Consider the following 18,170-nt stretch of genomic DNA (forward strand, 5'->3'; position numbering starts at 1 on the left):
ATTCCATGATACTAGGAATGCAGCTGGGAAGTGGTGCTTAAGGCAAGTCTCTTCAGCTAAACTGTGTCTGTCTAAAAGTAGTACTTGGATACATTCTTGTTAGCCGTGTTTGATCCAGATTGCAGCTCATGCTATTCTTTTGAAAGGGTGCTTATCATTGAAGAGGGCATTGAAGGTACAAGGAATGAGAGTTTACAGTTTTTACACAACCATAATGGAGGCCTTACTGCACCAGGAAACCTTCTGTATTGAGTTTAACTGTTAAACAACTCAACAATGAAGCCCTGGATTAGCACTAATCTTCAACTGCTTTAACTATCTTCAAATGTCATTTAATTTTTTACATTCCCCTTATTATTAGAGTGGTTCTGGGTTCTCAGTATTATCATTTTTCTCTAAATCTGCCTTTATCTAAGTGATGCACAGGGATTGGGGGAAATCTGTTGTACAGAGTTAGGTACCAACTGTGCTGTTTTTTGCAAGATATAATCTTGGTTCTTATTCGGTTGGTTTCACAGACTCTGATTAGCACTAATGTTACTTTCATCATACGATATGAATCATGATACATGCGATGGTCCTGATGGTCTACTTGTATGATGCATAATACGATCAAATGCTCATTTCATGAAGGACTGTTTTGTTAAAAGACAAAAATGAAACTCATTTCATACCAACTATAAAACACACTCATTCTTCATTCAAGCAGCACTTGGTGAACCACAGTGAGCTTTTTGTCTAGAATTACAATATAAACAATACTTGCCTCTATTACTATATGATCATGTAAAGAAAGTAACAGCATGTGTCGCTTCACCCCTGCAGATACACGTGATTCGAGTTGCTGTTAGAGCGGCTCCCTGGCTTCCCCACAGTGTCTCGGCTATGTGGCTTTCTCATCTTTGATTTATATTTATTCCCCCATTACTCTGCCTACACTGTGCTCAAGCCTTGCCCTGCAACACAGCCTTGAGCCAGGATTTTCACAGCAAGAACATTCATCACACTGCCTAAGACACTGCTTTCACTTCTAACTGCTTTGACTTGACATCGGCGTCATTAGAAGGAATCAGCACTGCAGAAAAGTGGCCTTCATTGTGAGGTGGTCTTTATACTTTATACCATGTCTTATGCGAATGTAATGTTCTGATCAGATGGACAGAACGTTTAGCATGGGGAGGGTCAACCGACAGTCTTCACATGAAAGTTAAATATATCACTGGCTTTAATGCGGGATGTTTTCTTTGTTTCAGCTTTTGATAATGCTGTATAAAATATGTAATTTGCTTTTATCTGTTGTTAGTTTTGTTTAAAAAAAAAAAAAAAGAAAGAAAAAACATTCTATCCCCGTTTTGAAATGGGCATGCCCCAAACCCCAACACTATGTGGCTTGAGTTGTTCCATTGTGCTTCCAATACCAGGGTCCTTAATACAAAACTGTTACACTACTACTGTAGGACCAAAACTGTATTGCCATTAAAGTAGTTCACTAAGGGTTGTATGAAACAAGTTCTCGTTGCTTTAGTTCTGCCGGTTGTGTTTTCAAAATGGTTCATTGAAGTGAACAGCTTGATTGGAGATTCAAATTTGAAATTCAACCCCCACATCCCCTGATTTCTGACATGAGAAAAACATGGTGTTTTCTCTCTGTCTGCCACAGCAGTCGGCATCAAACTTCAATTGAAAAGCAGCAAACAGTTTATTGCTCCCATTGTGCGCTAAGGGAGGGCGTTTCTGGGGCGACTCTGTTGTCCAGACTGAACCTGTAGGCCGGTTGCTTGATAGTGACATTCCAAACCGGGTAACCGGGCGCCAGGAAGTGACACGGTTTAATTATTATTATTATTTATTAGCAGTCTCCCTGGATAAGCCCTTATCCAGGGGAGACTTACAATTGTTACAAGATATCACATTATTTTTACCTACAATTACATTATTTTTTTACATATTATTTTTACATACAATTACCCATTTATACAGTTGGATTTTTACTAGAGCAATCTAGGTAAAGTACCTTGCTCAAGGGTACAGCAGCAGTGTCCCCCTCCAAGGGATTGAACCCACAACCCTCCGGTCAAGAGTCCAGAGCCCTAACCACTACTCCACACTGCTGCTATAGTACCTGCTTGTATTTAGACAGTATTCATTGGTGTGGCGGAAACATGTAGTACTTAAGAGAAAAACTGTATAACTGGCTGTGTGGATTTTACTGTATAAAAATGGTATAACTGGCGGTGTTGATTTTGATGTATAAATGCAGACTTTGGAACACATCAGTGCACTTACAATAACTTGGCTTCTTCTAGAATATAGGAGAGATTACCATTGAATTAAATGGTTTATAATTGTTGCCTTACTATTTTACCTGATTGCTCAGTGCAATTCTCCTTGGTCTGCTGCTGTGGTATAATTTTGCTTTCCATCTATTTAAAGGGGATCTCTTGTAATTAACCTGCCTGTGGACTTTGGGATTTCATTAAGCAATGAGATGTGCATCTCAATGTTATTTCCTTGTTTTTGTAAATCAATCCATACACACAGGTTAACTTCAAATGCTGTAGTACTGAAGGGCAGTTAGTAATGCATGTTTCCTGGGCGGACGCAGAGATAACAGATTTATATTTCCTATAAATAAGATATCAATGTGAATACTGCATCTACCCAAACTCATTTGAAGGTACTGTACAGTAATCGATTACTTTGTACTTCTGGGTGTAGAGAAGTGCATTCTTCAGACCCGGTGGTTGGCAGTCTGCTTATTCAAAGTGTGTGCTAGACATGGTAGGGTTTTCTAATGTTGTAGTTCTGTGTTAACACTGACAGGGGGGTCTGTGTTCACAATGTATTCTTTGCAGTTTGAACACAGAGCCCCTTTCATGGGCAAGCCTGGGCAGGCTGTTGGCATCCTGTGCCACACGGCTCCCACGTATCTGGACAGCACTGTTTCTGCCTCAGGCTATTGCCAAGAATAGTAGAGGGACATAGCGGTGAACTTACACTGGCATGGAAAAGAATGTTACAATTAAACTGAAATATCTCCTAATCCAATTTTAAAGTAGCTTCAGTTTTTTTTTGTTTTATCCTTTTCTCTTTTTATGATACAGTAGCAATCTTTCCCGAGTGCCATTGCTGAAATGTATTTATCTGGGTTTTATTACGATGAGAACCTGGAAGAGGTATAATAAGCTGGAATTTTCAAAACTTTACTAGGTCATATGAAAAAAAAAAATCACAATATATTTCAACAGACGCACTGTTCAAAAAGATTGAATATATCATAGGGGGAAATCAAACTGTTATAATGTCATTTGAGTCTTCTTTAAAAGAGAGCTTGAATTACTTTAAATTACTATTACAGGAAGAGTAGATTTTGCTCTAGGTACTTCAACAACATTATTTCATAAATGATGTGGCAAATAGGAATACAGTGCAGAAACAGCTGAATAAGAATCAATTATATTGCCCACTGCTTCTGTAGATGAACTTGAAAGATTTGTGGAGACAGTTATCTGCCCGCCTCTTGGTTCTGGAGGACTGGGCCACAATCCAGCAAGACCCCTTCAGTCATTGTGGCCCAAAGAGGGCCAACCCAGTGCTGGGGAGACAGGATGGAAATAAGACTCCTATTGCATAGCAGTTTCACCCATTCATTCAGTTTAATACAAGTTAGCCACTGTGTATAGGAAATAAGCTATGGTGTGTCTTATTAAACTCGTCGCAAAACCAGAAATGGATCAAACTGCTTTACAATCAGTCTTATTTCCATCCATAGGAAGACCTTGTAAAATAACGTTACTACATATTCTACTATGGAGTGGTTTTTAACTTACAAAGTGGCCAGCTAGTGTACGATATGGTAATGGCTAGCAAAGTGCCTTGTTACTACAAGCAGACTAATGAGGTTCACATCAAAATGAACTGAAGTTGTTTGAATTTGTTTTTCATCAGCAGGTCATGGCAGACAGTGATTGTGAGGGCACTGACCCTGGTCTAGAAGATGCAGGTGAGCAGTTCCATTCAGGTGAAGACATACTTGCTGATCATACTGTATTGCTGGTCTGCTGTTTTGAGTTGGGGGTCAGGTAGAACTAGTTATTTGTGTTGACGGTAATGGCAGTGAAACATTGTGAAGCTGTGGTGTTTGTTTTGTGTTTTCATGCTGGTCAGACCTGGATGAAGATCATCACTCTTCCAGCTCCAGCACAACTGTACGGCCAAGAGACCACTGTGACTACCTTCTGGATGTCATTGATGCCCAGCTCAGCGAGATGCAGGTCGGAGCGCAGGTTAACGTGCTGTGAATCCAGAATGAGAGCTGTCTGTATCGTAACGCTGATCACCATCAACTACAGTGACTAAATGAAGATTCTACTACCTATACTTGTCTCCTTACTTGGTATCTTCAAACATCTGCAAATGTTTGAATGAGCATCTCATAAAAGCTACACCCAAAACCGTTGTTATTCTGCGATGGAATGTCTTCATTTTGAAGAGGGGATACCAAGATAGTAAAGAAGGGGTGTACGTTGGGTTCCACAAAATCAGCAGGGGTTGCTGCATAATTGAGCCACTGTACATCCTGTAAAGGTTTATGGTTACACATGTACACAGATAGACAGGCAGTTACGTTCCTCCAGTATAATTATTCTCTTATCTCATTATTATTATTATTATTATTTATTTCTTAGCAGACGCCCTTATCCAGGGCGACTTACAATTGTTACAAGATATCACATCATACATTATTTCACATTATACAGATATCACATTATTTTTACATACAATTACCCATTTATACAGTTGGGTTTTAACTGGAGCAATCTAGGTAAAGTACCTTGCTCAAGGGTACAACAGCAGTGTCCCCCACTGGGGATTGAACCCACAACCCCCCAGTCAAGAGTCCAGAGCCCTAACCACTACTCCACACTGCTGCCCTCATCTCATCCCAATGAAACCGGTTCTCTAGATCACTGGTGTGGGCGCGCCGCACATACAGAAAGGGGAGGCCAATTTATTTACATGAGGCTTCATACCCCCTGCTTTCAGGTGCTTAAACGCAACACTTACTATGATAACTGCAGGTATGCTATCTTGATGTCAGCTCAAATACCTAACGCCTAACATGCCAACAGTGTGTACCATAATAAAACTAAAGGGGGTGATTGTAAGAGAAGAAGATTTTTGAATTTCTATGGTTTCATAGTGCAGGGGGTCCTCAGTCAGGATCCCTAATGCCATGAAAGTGGAACCCGTGGTCTAGATGTGTGAGAGAGGAGTGAAGTCACCTATTCTGAGCTCGGACTGTGATAACATGTTGGCTCTGTTACTCCGGACAGGCTCCAAGCCCCAGTGGACGAGGGACTGCTGACAGTGCTTCCTATAAATATACAGCAGAGACTTCAAGAACAGGTGGGTGTGTAAATCTAGAGGCACCATAGTTCTATTTTAAATGATGACGGTAATGGCTTGTATGTCTTATAATGAGTTTCCTGCAAAATGCTATTTGCATAACAATAACAGGTCGTCAAGTTTTTCTTTTCTGATTTTTCCTGAGCTGTATCAGAGCTTGTAGACGACTTTCCAGGGAACAACTTGTGCCCCTGCAGTTAAGTATTGCACAGTGAAAGCACATGAGTACTGGTATGGTGCACTGGTACTGCATTGTCTGTGTCTATTCGTTGATTCAATTTGTATTTTAATTTATACATTGTGCAGCTGCGCTTGTGCTGCCATTGGCACTTTGTACAGAACCATTGCTGCTGTAATGCTGTAAACCAATAGCTCAAATATGGATATTAAAAACATTGAAAGATAGAATCCAAAATGTAACTGCTGACTTTTTGAGTTCAGCATCTTCATGGGTGTTGAAAGGCAAACAATTGTGTGCAAAAAGGGCTTTAAGAGTTTATAGACTAATACAAGAAGTGTGAAGCTAGCTTTAATTAGATTGTGGGTACATTTTATATTGGGATTTGTTACTAAAATAAATATTGGTTCATGTTTTGGTGCATTTTCTAAATTTTTATAAAGTTTAAACCGCTGTGGGAAGTTATTTTGCATTTCCTTTCATCTGAATTTCACTAGGGAATTCGTTTTTACTCTTGTGAGAATTGGTACAAGTCTCTCTTCATGTTGTTCAGTTCCAGTGACAGTTTATTTTCAACTGATCCCTTGTGGAAGTTTCTTAAATATAGTCTTGTCTGTATGTAGAATAGACTATGAGACAGTTGTCTTAAGTTTCACATGCTCTCTGTCAACACACAACCCTTCGGTTTCATTCTGGAGATATATATTATTTATGGTTGCCTTTTAGTTGTAATAATGTAGTTTTTTTTAATTTTCAAAGCATTGGGCAAAATAAAAATGGTCAATAATACATTCATTAAAAATGCTGGTAATAAAATATAATTATACTGAAAATATAATAATATTTTATATATTGTTGCCAAACAGCTATACTTTTATATTATTATTATTATTATTATTATTATTATTATTATTATTATTTAATACTGTGTTAACTTTCAATGACAACTTTCAATAAAACATTTAATTAAAATCAACATGTATTATATGCCAATGCCACTCAGGGGAATAACATTGAAATAAATGGATAGGGCCAATACTTAAGGGCACCACTGTACATGAAAGACATTGTAATATGTGAAATACACATTTACAATATAAAGTATTTCCAAGGCAGCTGGACCAGTGGGTTTTTACTCCACCCATTACATAAAATACTTCTGTTAAAACAATGTTTTGTTGAAACACAAAAGCTCCCTTTTCACAATCCCAGGTGGTTTATGTATCATTAACTGCAAATGGAGAAAACACTTGAGTTGCAATGACCCTGTAGTAAGTGGATTGAAGTCATCACTGAGCTTTCTATTCACGTGATCCTTTAGCTGAGCAGGAGATTGTGTTTAAGAATATTAGCGATTGGGGATGCCATGGTATAAGAGTATGATGGTAGACCACAATAATGCGTATGGCCACTCCCAACTGAATTATCTTTAGCTGTTGTAATATGAAAGTCAGATTGCAAAATTCTGAAGCAGTGATTGACACCATCTCCGCAACAAAAAGACCCAGCAGATAAAAAAAAATCCTGCCTGATGACTCCTTGCTGCCAAGTATGTAATCCCGAGGAAAGGAGGAAGCACTTGCACTTTCACCAGAAGGTCACCATTCCATCATATTTGAGCACCGTGACATCCCCATTCCTTAAAGTCCAACCCTTGCTTGGAGATCCTTTATCATTTGATATTTCTTCCCTGCCCTAACAGAACACGAAGAACCAAGGCTGTGCTCCTCAACACAGAATAAAGAAGCTTCTCAGGCTGAACAGAGCATTCAGGAAGGAGGAGACTCCAAAAAAGAACAATACAAATGGAGACTGAAGCAGCTTCTGGGAAGCGAACAGACAGACGCCCCAGGGTACCAGAGCGACTTGAATACCACGGAGAGCGTCTGCACTGAGGATTTTATTACCAAGTTCAAAGAAGGGATGGTAGACCCCCAGTCAGACTTCAGCGGGGAGCCGAGCAGTGATGATGGGACCCCTGGATGTTCTCCTTCTTGTGAACGCTCTTCAAAAAAAACAAGCGAAGAAAGCATTGTGGAACCAGAGTCCTTTCTGAGTATGGCCAGCACCGCAGAAAGAGAGGCCGACAATGAAATTGTCGTGCTAAACACTGCAAGGAGGCTGGATATCGTCCAGCAGTTTAAGCAAGATTTAGAAAGCGATCTTCAAGGGACTGTTGCGGAAGTTGAGGAGACACCCGGTACAGGTCTCCTATCAAGAAACCATAGAGACAGCTTGGAGTCTCTTGGGGGCCGGATCTCTAGGCTTAGCCAGAGCAACACTCCGGATTCTCTGAGCATTCTTGGGAAGGAGAGGAGTGTCGCCCACAGCAGTGTCGCCTACAGCAGTAATCCTCTAGAATTGTTCAGAAAAGGTGGTAGTCCATCTGTTATCTCCCAAAAGGACAATGTGAAAGAGCCTCCATGTTTGTCGATAGGAACAAATCAAGAGACCATCCACCAGGAAACTTGTGGATCTCCAGCCCTTAAAGAGATGTTTCCCAGCTGTGAGAGATCTTCAGTAAGAGGCAACGGGGAGTGTAGGTTGGGCCAAGAGAACTTTACCAATGGAACAAACCTGTCTGGTTCAACTTATGTATCTCAGTCATCCACTTGTTCAGATACGTCTGTCTCTATGTTTAAGGAAAAAGATGCCTTGTCAAGGGATAGGTGTCCTTCTCCAATCAAACTCTCCAATGAGAAGGAGAACACTTCATACATACAAGAAGCGAATGGAAGTGACCCAGAAGAAAGAAATGGAAACTCATGTCAGCCAGAAAGGAAAGGGACGCATCGTGAATTTGGTGTGGTGTCCATTTCCTCTTTCCAGCAACGTACTGTAAGCAGATCAGAAAGCTGTCCTTATATTAATGGATCTTCCTACAGACTTGAAGCAGCTAACTTGTTACCTGAATCAAACCACTATTCAACCACTTCCGGGTCAAGGCACATTCGAAGCAGCAGCCTAAGCAGTAGATCCTCAGCAGCTAAAGGACAGTTTAATAGCCATCGTCCATCTAGCCCCAGTTCAGACAGGAAGATTGTATCACATAGAGCAAGTAAGTTGAGAAAGATAGATCATAAAATCAGTTTTGGGGAGTGACAGGTTTTATACTTTCGACCAAAAAATGTAAACATCTGTCATAACTAGGGTTGGAACAATAATCGATTAGCGTGATATTATCGATAATGTTTTTGCATCGATAATTGTATTGCGTTGAAAAATAATTATCGATAATCATTTTATCGTCCGTTACCCACTATGATATGCTTGTGTGTAACAGTAACTCTGCATTGAAGCAGTAAGACAGGACTTAACTGTGCGTGAGGCGCAACACGTGATCTGTGCGCGCTGCGTAGTGGGAAGTTGTAACATGTGACGTAAGATTCACCAAGTAAAGGCAAACGTTTGAGCTAATGGCGATGGCAACTGCAGAAACTACCAAACCTTCTGAAAAGATTTTAGAAAAAAGAAACAGCATCAGCCCTGTGTGGCAGTTTTTTGGAGTGACAGAAAGTGATCCGCAAGGTAACAAGCCCGTCTGTAGGCAGTGTGGAAAAGCTGATATTTTTTAATCGCAATTTATAATTTTTTTTTTTTTTTTTTTAAACACTTTTTTTAATAAGTAGCCTATATTTCAAAAGTTGAAAAGCTACCAAACAAACATTTGGTTATATTATTTGTGCTTTTTAGTAACCAACCATTGTTTCATAACTTTTATTAAAGATGCTGGTCTTTTTGAAAATTGTCTAGTTTTATTTCTTCTAAACTCGTAGAGGCAGTTGTCATATTGCTTAAGTATATATAGCTTTAAATTTAATAAATTCCAAGACATTTTACATGTTATTTTTTCAGCCGATAATCATGATTATCGTGATAATTTACAGCCGATAATTGATAACTGAAAATGTCATTATCGTCCAACCCTAGTCATAACACTTCTCAATAGGGCCACAATGGGCCTGTGTGACACTGGATCCATCAAAGTCTATCAGAGCTGTTGTCTTGAGCATCATTACTTAAAGTGGCTTACAAAAGGGAGATGCAGCTTTTCTATATTACAGAATCCATATGAAATGAATCTGAGGGGGAGCCCAGTGACACAAAAGTGTGTGCTGCTTCACAGATATTTCCTTTGTGTGTCCAGCCCCTGTATGCGAAAACAACATTATGAATGAGTTTGCTGAAATGTTGGTGTGTGTTTTCTTGCCGTTGAAAGGGACGGTAGAGAATTTATGTCTCAAGATTTATGCTTTTTGTTTTCAGCAGCTGGAATCAACCAAAAAACTTGCGAGAACTTTGGCTCCGAGTCCAGCCTGAACACCATTGGAACAGGAGAGTATGTGGACTCGTTTCAGGCTGTGGCAGTCAAGCATGTTGCTGGTAAGAGATCTTTTTTGTCCAGTGTTTTTTCCTTCACTTATTCAGTTAGAATAAAATGGAGCCTTGATTCAATCAAAATGATGGTGGCACCATAGCCACTGCAAAGTATAGCTCCCATAAACTGTACTTTTAATTCAGTTCTGGTTGTGAGCATTCTTTCACACACAATAATACATATGTGAAACATCACAGCATTTAAATGACTTTCTGGAATGCCTGGACGGTTAGCAGCCCATAACAGCAGTTAATGTAGCTGAAAGAGCATTAGACACAGCTATGGGAGGAAATAAATACTCTATCCTGAAATAACAGAAATAATACTGATTTACAATATCATTAATACAAATATACCATGTAATTTTGAAGTTTTTTGTAAGCTATCTTTTTTTTTCTTCAAAAAGAGGAACCTAGCCAGTATGGCTAGCATGTTGAAGTCCTTTTCCTTTTCAGATGTCCGCACATGATGCAGACTGGAAACTTTGCAATAGCGTCTTCACATTTGGTACACAACTTTATTCTTGATCCTCTCTGTCATCTAGTTATTGGTACCAGCCTTTAAAAATGATACTGTTTCCTGGACATATTTATTATTTTGACTTACTCATTTTTTACTTCATGTATACAAAAAACCATTTTTGTTTATTATCACGGGGATGCTTTCTTTTTGTTCACAAAAGAACATTTTAAGTTAGAACTGTGATTACTAGTTCTGCTCTATAATTAATGTAATTGTGTTGTTTTTTTACAAGGGGTTCCTGTAAAGAGTTTTGATGAAGTGACCATAGACAGCGATCTGGATTCAGTGAAAACAGATAGAGTCCGGAAGCACTTTCAGAAAGCACTCTCTACCAGAAATGGTAAGACTCTCTTTGAGGCTTTGAACAGGTTTAAGCAGCTTTCTTTTTACACTGAGAAAGGGGACATCGTGCGAAACACGGTTCCACTTTGTCATACCTTTTACATAGAAAATATTAGATTGCACAACATTTGTAATCTATTATGGGCAACACAAAGTCTCTCCTAGTTCTACTTAAATTACACTGCTTCCAATTTTAATATACTTAAATGTAATACTTTTTTTTAATTAAATACATTTTTCTATATCAAATTAATAAGCCAGGTTTTTAAACAGCCGGTTGTTCAAGGCTGTAATACAGACCCTGAAGATACTTTTCAAAATCCGTAAGGAACTTGTTTTGAAATAAAAAGGGAAGGGCCATTTATTAGGGAGGAATACAGTATTTTTAACAGTTTTAAATAATTCAATAAACTACTCCAGAATAATTATTTTAGTGCTTCTTCCTGCAAAAAGTGTTTTTTGTGCTAGTTCCTCTCAGAAAATGTGTCTTTGTCTGTCACAGTAAGGTTTGTGCAAATACAATTTCTCTTACCCATTAACAATGGCACATTGTCTTCAAGGCTTTGCATCTGCTAAGAGTGCCGCTGCAGACGACCTCTACTCAGACCAGAGTGACCTTGACACGGCTAAACTGCAGCAGATTGAACGCACGTTCCGTGACATTCTGCGCCGAAAGAAAAGCTCCGCTCAGGGTGCGTTGTTTATTTGTTTCTTGAATCACACCTGGAATAGGGCCTGTTGAGAACCATTTTATCCAGCATGTCTATTATTTTTTGCAAAAGCCAGATTAAAGAAAACACAGGGACTGGTCGTGGTAGAAACATGGGTATTTCAAAGGGCCCTGTGGTATCTAGTTGTAAATGATGAAACATGGGTATTCCAAAGGCCCTGTGGTATCTAGTTGTAAATCATGTGCGATGGTAAAGCTCTGGTTTTGTTTGAAAGGTTTGAAGAGTGTACCCGTGGCTTCTCCGTTCGGATGTCGCTCCACTAAAAGACCCCGAAGCCCCAGGAAGGATGCATGCAGGTAAGAGAATGGCATCCTGAGTAAACTGGGAAAGAGCTGGTCTGGGAAATAATGGGATTTAATTAAACAAATTGGCTTTGAAAAAAAAAACAATACTTAACAAAACAAAATGCTTTACATTAAGTGACTAACTGCACTATAATAACATTGTAATAACACCGTGAATACACAACCAGGTTTGTATAAATACAGTGTAATTACAAAAAATAGCAACTGCCATTTTTTCAGTTTGTGTCTGTTGTTACATTGTAACTACACAGCACTGTGTTATTACTGTGTTATTAACACATAGGTAAAGAGTTACTGCTTTTAAGATTTGCATCCTTATTAATGACTTCCCTAGAAGATGTTATGCATGTGTTTGCTGTGTTGCACAGTTGCAAGTCGCTGGATAGGGATGTAATACGCTCTTTCCTGTGTTTAGGTTCGAGAGCTCTGATAGGACAGTGACTGACGAGGAGGAGGAGGAGGAGGAGGAGGAGAGTTTAGAGCAGCGCTTCACGGAGAGCAGTGGAGAGTGGAAGACCAGCAGCCCAGTGAAGTGGAACTCGTGTCCCAAGAGAGGCGGGGAGCTGTCCTGGGGGCGCAGCCTGGGCTCGGAGATCAGCGAGGCACACCAGGTATGACGACCGCTTTAGTAAACAAGGGGAATCTCGCTTCTCATTAAACTGCCATTTCAATCTCATGTCAAGCAGACAAACGGTTTGGCTCTTGCCTTCTTAAGTGTGTTCAGTATGCTGATGAAGATACTAGCTGAATCGTTGGTCTACTTGACTTAGTTACGATACATTTTACCATTTATGAATAAATCTCATAGATAGTCACTAGATTTTTTAAATGTGTTTTTGTTTCATTCATTAATTCTGAGGATAAATTGTATACAATATTTGTATAGATGCTTTGGTCCTTAGCAACTAGGGGGAAATAATTTGTGGATATAGCTATTGAGTCTGATGTTTTTAAGTTTTATTTTTCTTTCACAAAAACTGGTGTAAATTGATCTTGATAAACCAGCTGTTGTGTCTGTATCAATACAGTACTAGCTGTGTCTGTTTGACATCACCGCTTCACCCTTTTTAATTTCAGCGTTCTTCCCGTTTGTTGGACTCGGATCGGCAGATCTTGGAAGAATCTGTTTCCAGGCTGCGTCGGGTCAGTGGAATCTGGCACTAGCAGCCAAATCCTTAGTTTCATTAAAACCATAAAAACCACTCAGTAACACGAGACTGCACCCAAGCTGTTTGTTACTACAACATTAACAAAGACAAATGAGTCAATTAATAAGCACCTATTCATCCTTATTAGTCTCTGTGTTTACACTGCCGTTGATTAGTGCTGTGGATCTCTGCTTAAGATCAATCAGTACACTCCGGCAATCTGAACACTATAAATCTATGAATGGTAATCGAAGACAGAATTAAGAGGCAACTTGGTTTGGGTAGTGAGTTTCAGAGTTATCTTAACTGATGTATTCCTACAGCTGTTGAGATACACTTTGTATTATTTTCTTGTGTTTTAAGTAAAATAAAAATCATTTTGTAAAGCAATTAACAAACAACTTGTGAAATGAATTTAAAGACTTAAAAGTAAACCTTATTTTTCTTTCACAAACAAAACTGGTGCAAATTGCATTTTGTTGTAAAGACCACGATAAACCTGGCTGTTGTGTCTGTATCAGAATAGTTTTCCTAAATCCTAGCACAGCAATTTGCATCCAGTGTGGCCTCAGTGGAGCTCTCAGGATCATGTCTTTAGATTTTAGACATGATTCTGGGAGCTCTGTTCAGGTACAGCGGGTATAGTGGCTTCTTCCCCTGGAACACTTCCTTTTTCTATATGTGTTTGTTTTTTTCTCTAATTCTATTTTTACACTATTCAATTTATCTGAACAATGAATGTGAACCATGTCAGTTCTAAATACACGTGTAATTTTAAATCATCGAAATGTTAACGCTTGTGATTAAAGCTGGTGTTTGTATGCACTGCTGGGTTCAGACAGCTGGTCTTTGTGCCCCCACCCCCCCACCCCCCCAATAGGATCTTGCTGTGGAGGAAGAGACATTGTCACACAGGAAGGCCCAGGTGCAAGAGATAGAGCAATCGCTGACTGAGGCTCTTCAGAAAAAAAAGGTACTGAACCAATACCAAGAGCTCAAAGCTCTTAAATCTATGAGATTTATTCATAAATGGTCCTGTAATTAGCTTCGACCAAAGTCAAGTCGATGAAAGACAAGTTGGACCCAGTCAATCAAACAGAACATTTAATAATTTTCTTCTGTCATGAACGACATTTGATATAGAAGATAGATGTATCAAATTGTTGTATATCGGATTATTATTTATTAATAACAATTTACAGGAAATCACTTCCCAGAGTTATGACCTAATTTCTGCTAATATGTTAATTGCACTTAATACATTTAATGATCTAACTTAGTATGTGGTCCCCAGGATGTGATTAGCACTGTGTGACAGTTGTTTTGTTGTCCCAGCATGCAGTTCAGGAGCTGGAGTCGGTGAAGTGTGCGGTTGAGAAGAGCCAGAAGGAGGCGAGAGGGCTGGAGACCCGAGGCAGAGGCAGCAAGAGCCAGGCAGAGGAGATGAGGTACTGAGGAAACAAGCAGCCTTTTCTACCAATTACATTGCCAGGCTTTTTCTTCTTTTACTTTTACAGTGTTCCTGTCTCCTCAAACTGTGGAGAGATTTTCCATTTCCTAACACAGTTCCCTCTGTTGCAGAGGGGGCAGAAATATGTATACCCTTTATGGTGATTGCCCCTCAGGGCAGTAGTTTCCACTAGAAGCCTCAACTCCAGTCAGTATTTGTTTTGGTGTTCCCTGCAGGGCAGAACTGGCAGTGCTGGAGTACAAGCGGGACTCGTGTCTGCAGGAAGTGCAGACTCTAGAGGAGGAACTGAGCGTGCTCAGAAGACAGTGCTCTGCCACACACAACAGCCAGCAGAGCACCCTGCAGAACCAAGTGAGTCCTGACTGGAGCACTTTGATTTATTATTGTTATTCTTCTATATATGTAGTGGTGCCCTGATTGCTCTATTCTTCTGTCTATACTGGCACGTAGCTGATTTCCTCACCATTGCCTTGATTCATCATTAAAGAATACACTGGTGGAAAGAGAAGTCATCATCATCATCATCATCATCATCATAATTTTGCAAAGTAGTAATAATCTGTTGTATAAAAATTTGAAACTGTACCACACAGTTGTGTCACTTCAAATTGCTATCTTTTTTCTCAGTATTGTGGAATTTGAATCACTGTGGTGACCCAAAGCATATGAAATGGTTATTATGTATATACCATTTAAAATACATCTTCAGAATTGGTCAGATGTGAATTGTCGGGAGGGGGGGGGGCTGCAATAACCTTTTAAATATGAAACTAAAGTTTTAAATAAGAAATACTTAATTTAATCAACTGGTACCCACTTTCTCTGGGCTGAAGCGTTAGGAACCTTGACAGATCTTGCAGACACTAGACCTCAGTCTGGGCAGAGCCCCTTGCCTGTGCTGACCCGGTGCTTTGCTGTGCAGGTGTCCTCTCTGAGTGCGGAGCGTGAGGAGCTCAGGGCTCGGCTGCGGCTCAAGGAGGGCAGTCTGTCTGTCCTGGAGAGGCAGGAGCTGGAGCGGCAGCTGAGCTGCACCAGGAGCGAGCTGTTCACAGAGCAACGCAGCGCCCGGGACAAGATCAGCCTGCTGCAGGAGGTACTGACAGACTGCTCTGCACAGCGCGGCAGTCACACGGATGTGATTGGCACTGATATCTCAATCTGAATGCCCCATCCATTCATTCTAACATAACACTAAGAAGCTAAGTCTACTAGGCAAATGTTTTCACCTTGTGCCTTGAAGAGGTACATTGAAGAAGGCAGTAGCTGAATCGTTTGTCAACTTGCTTTAGTTTTCAAAAAGTCTTGCCTTTTATATTTCAATAAACCTTCTATTCAATATGCTTATTAAGAAAAGCAGCAATCTGGATCTATTACAGTAGGATGTTCATGACAAAAGAAAATGATCGTAAAAAAGGCAGGTGTTTTTTTTATTTCACTGGGGCTTTAACTATAATCCAATTTGACTGCTGTCTGATTTTTTACTTTTGATCAACGTGGTTTGTAAAGAATGTGATTGGTCCAATGTGACTTGAATTGGCCAACCACAGAATGCCTTATGAAGGCAGAGCAGTGACTGTGTGTGTGTGTATATCTGTGTGTGTGTGTGTGTGTATCTGTGTTTGTGTATCTGTGTGTGTTTGTGTGTGTATATCTGTGTGTGTGTGTGTGTGTGTATACAGTGCCTTGCGAAAGTATTCGGCCCCCTTGAACTTTGCGACCTTTTGCCACATTTCAGGCTTCAAACATAAAGATATGAAACTGTAATTTTTTGTGAAGAATCAACAACAAGTGGGACACAATCATGAAGTGGAACGAAATTTATTGGATATTTCAAACTTTTTTAACAAATAAAAAACTGAAAAATTGGGCGTGCAAAATTATTCAGCCCCCTTAAGTTAATACTTTGTAGCGCCACCTTTTGCTGCGATTACAGCTGTAAGTCGCTTGGGGTATGTCTCTATTAGTTTTGCACATCGAGAGACTGAAATTTTTGCCCATTCCTCCTTGCAAAACAGCTCGAGCTCAGTGAGGTTGGATGGAGAGCATTTGTGAACAGCAGTTTTCAGTTCTTTCCACAGATTCTCGATTGGATTCAGGTCTGGACTTTGACTTGGCCATTCTAACACCTGGATATGTTTATTTGTGAACCATTCCATTGTAGATTTTGCTTTATGTTTTGGATCATTGTCTTGTTGGAAGACAAATCTCCGTCCCAGTCTCAGGTCTTTTGCAGACTCCATCAGGTTTTCTTCCAGAATGGTCCTGTATTTGGCTCCATCCATCTTCCCATCAATTTTAACCATCTTCCCTGTCCCTGCTGAAGAAAAGCAGGCCCAAACCATGATGCTGCCACCACCATGTTTGACAGTGGGGATGGTGTGTTCAGGGTGATGAGCTGTGTTGCTTTTACGCCAAACATAACGTTTTGCATTGTTGCCAAAAAGTTTGATTTTGGTTTCATCTGATCAGAGCACCTTCTTCCACATGTTTGGTGTGTCTCCCAGGTGGCTTGTGGCAAACTGTAAACAACACTTTTTATGGATATCTTTAAGAAATGGCTTTCTTCTTGCCACTCTTCCATAAAGGCCAGATTTGTGCAGTATACAACTGATTGTTGTCCTATGGACAGAGTCTCCCACCTCAGCTGTAGATCTCTGCAGTTCATCCAGAGTGATCATGGGCCTCTTGGCTGCATCTCTGATCAGTCTTCTCCTTGTATGAGCTGAAAGTTTAGAGGGACGGCCAGGTCTTGGTAGATTTGCAGTGGTCTGATACTCCTTCCATTTCAATATTATCGCTTGCACAGTGCTCCTTGGGATGTTTAAAGCTTGGGAAATCTTTTTGTATCCAAATCCGGCTTTAAACTTCTCCACAACAGTATCTCGGACCTGCCTGGTGTGTTCCTTGTTCTTCATGATGCTCTCTGCGCTTTAAACGGACCTCTGAGACTATTACAGTGCAGGTGCATTTATACGGAGACTTGATTACACACAGGTGGATTCTATTTATCATCATTAGTCATTTAGGTCAACATTGGATCATTCAGAGATCCTCACTGAACTTCTGGAGAGAGTTTGCTGCACTGAAAGTAAAGGGGCTGAATAATTTTGCACGCCCAATTTTTCAGTTTTTTATTTGTTAAAAAAGTTTGAAATATCCAATAAATTTCGTTCCACTTCATGATTGTGTCCCACTTGTTGTTGATTCTTCACAAAAAATTACAGTTTCATATCTTTATGTTTGAAGCCTGAAATGTGGCAAAAGGTCACAAAGTTCAAGGGGGCCGAATACTTTCGCAAGGCACTGTATCTGTGTGTGTTTGTGTGTGTATCTGTGTGTGTTTGTGTGTGTGTGTGCGTTGATGGTGCTTGACCTCACAGCAGCTGGAGGACTGCCAGGTGGAGATGGAGGAGCGGGCGACCCAGGAGGCTTTGCTGCAGGAGAGGAGCAGGAGACTGGAGCAGCAGCTGAGAGAGATGAACAGGAGGCAGGAGGAGCAGACACAGGTACAGATTTACTTAAATGTATGCTGCCTTTTGAGTTCAGGTTCAGATAGAGTGGTGGTAATTAAACATTTTAGGAAAAATCTTCAGCTTTTTTGAACCCTTGAGGATAACAGTGGACTAACTACATTTTTTTTCAATTTGAGATCTTGAACCACACTATAATGAGGCGCATTATAACGC

The 18,170-nt window shown here is 40.1% G+C and overlaps 1 protein-coding gene across 7 annotated transcripts in view; it reads left to right on the forward strand.

Moving 5' to 3' along the window:
- Positions 1–18,170, forward strand: part of LOC117428379 (trichohyalin-like) — a 32,285-nt gene that overhangs the window by 4,506 nt on the left and 9,609 nt on the right. For 4 of the 7 annotated variants that reach the window (XM_058994768.1, XM_058994770.1, XM_058994767.1 and 1 more), the window contains exons 2-16: positions 3,949–4,003; positions 4,168–4,274; positions 5,337–5,409; positions 7,290–8,645; positions 9,854–9,970; positions 10,720–10,827; positions 11,390–11,521; positions 11,775–11,856; positions 12,281–12,476; positions 12,943–13,008; positions 13,894–13,986; positions 14,349–14,461; positions 14,700–14,835; positions 15,407–15,577; positions 17,865–17,990. In XM_058994768.1, the coding sequence (XP_058850751.1) occupies positions 3,955–4,003; positions 4,168–4,274; positions 5,337–5,409; positions 7,290–8,645; positions 9,854–9,970; positions 10,720–10,827; positions 11,390–11,521; positions 11,775–11,856; positions 12,281–12,476; positions 12,943–13,008; positions 13,894–13,986; positions 14,349–14,461; positions 14,700–14,835; positions 15,407–15,577; positions 17,865–17,990 (2,925 nt within the window). In that variant the 5' untranslated portion in view covers positions 3,949–3,954. The remainder of the gene's footprint in view (positions 1–3,948; positions 4,004–4,167; positions 4,275–5,336; positions 5,410–7,289; positions 8,646–9,853; positions 9,971–10,719; positions 10,828–11,389; positions 11,522–11,774; positions 11,857–12,280; positions 12,477–12,942; positions 13,009–13,893; positions 13,987–14,348; positions 14,462–14,699; positions 14,836–15,406; positions 15,578–17,864; positions 17,991–18,170) is intronic. The other 3 variants (XM_058994769.1, XM_058994772.1, XM_058994773.1) reach the window with 3 other exon arrangements.

The sequence above is a fragment of the Acipenser ruthenus genome, chromosome 21, assembly GCF_902713425.1.
Source record: "Acipenser ruthenus chromosome 21, fAciRut3.2 maternal haplotype, whole genome shotgun sequence".
Taxonomy (NCBI): domain Eukaryota; kingdom Metazoa; phylum Chordata; class Actinopteri; order Acipenseriformes; family Acipenseridae; genus Acipenser; species Acipenser ruthenus.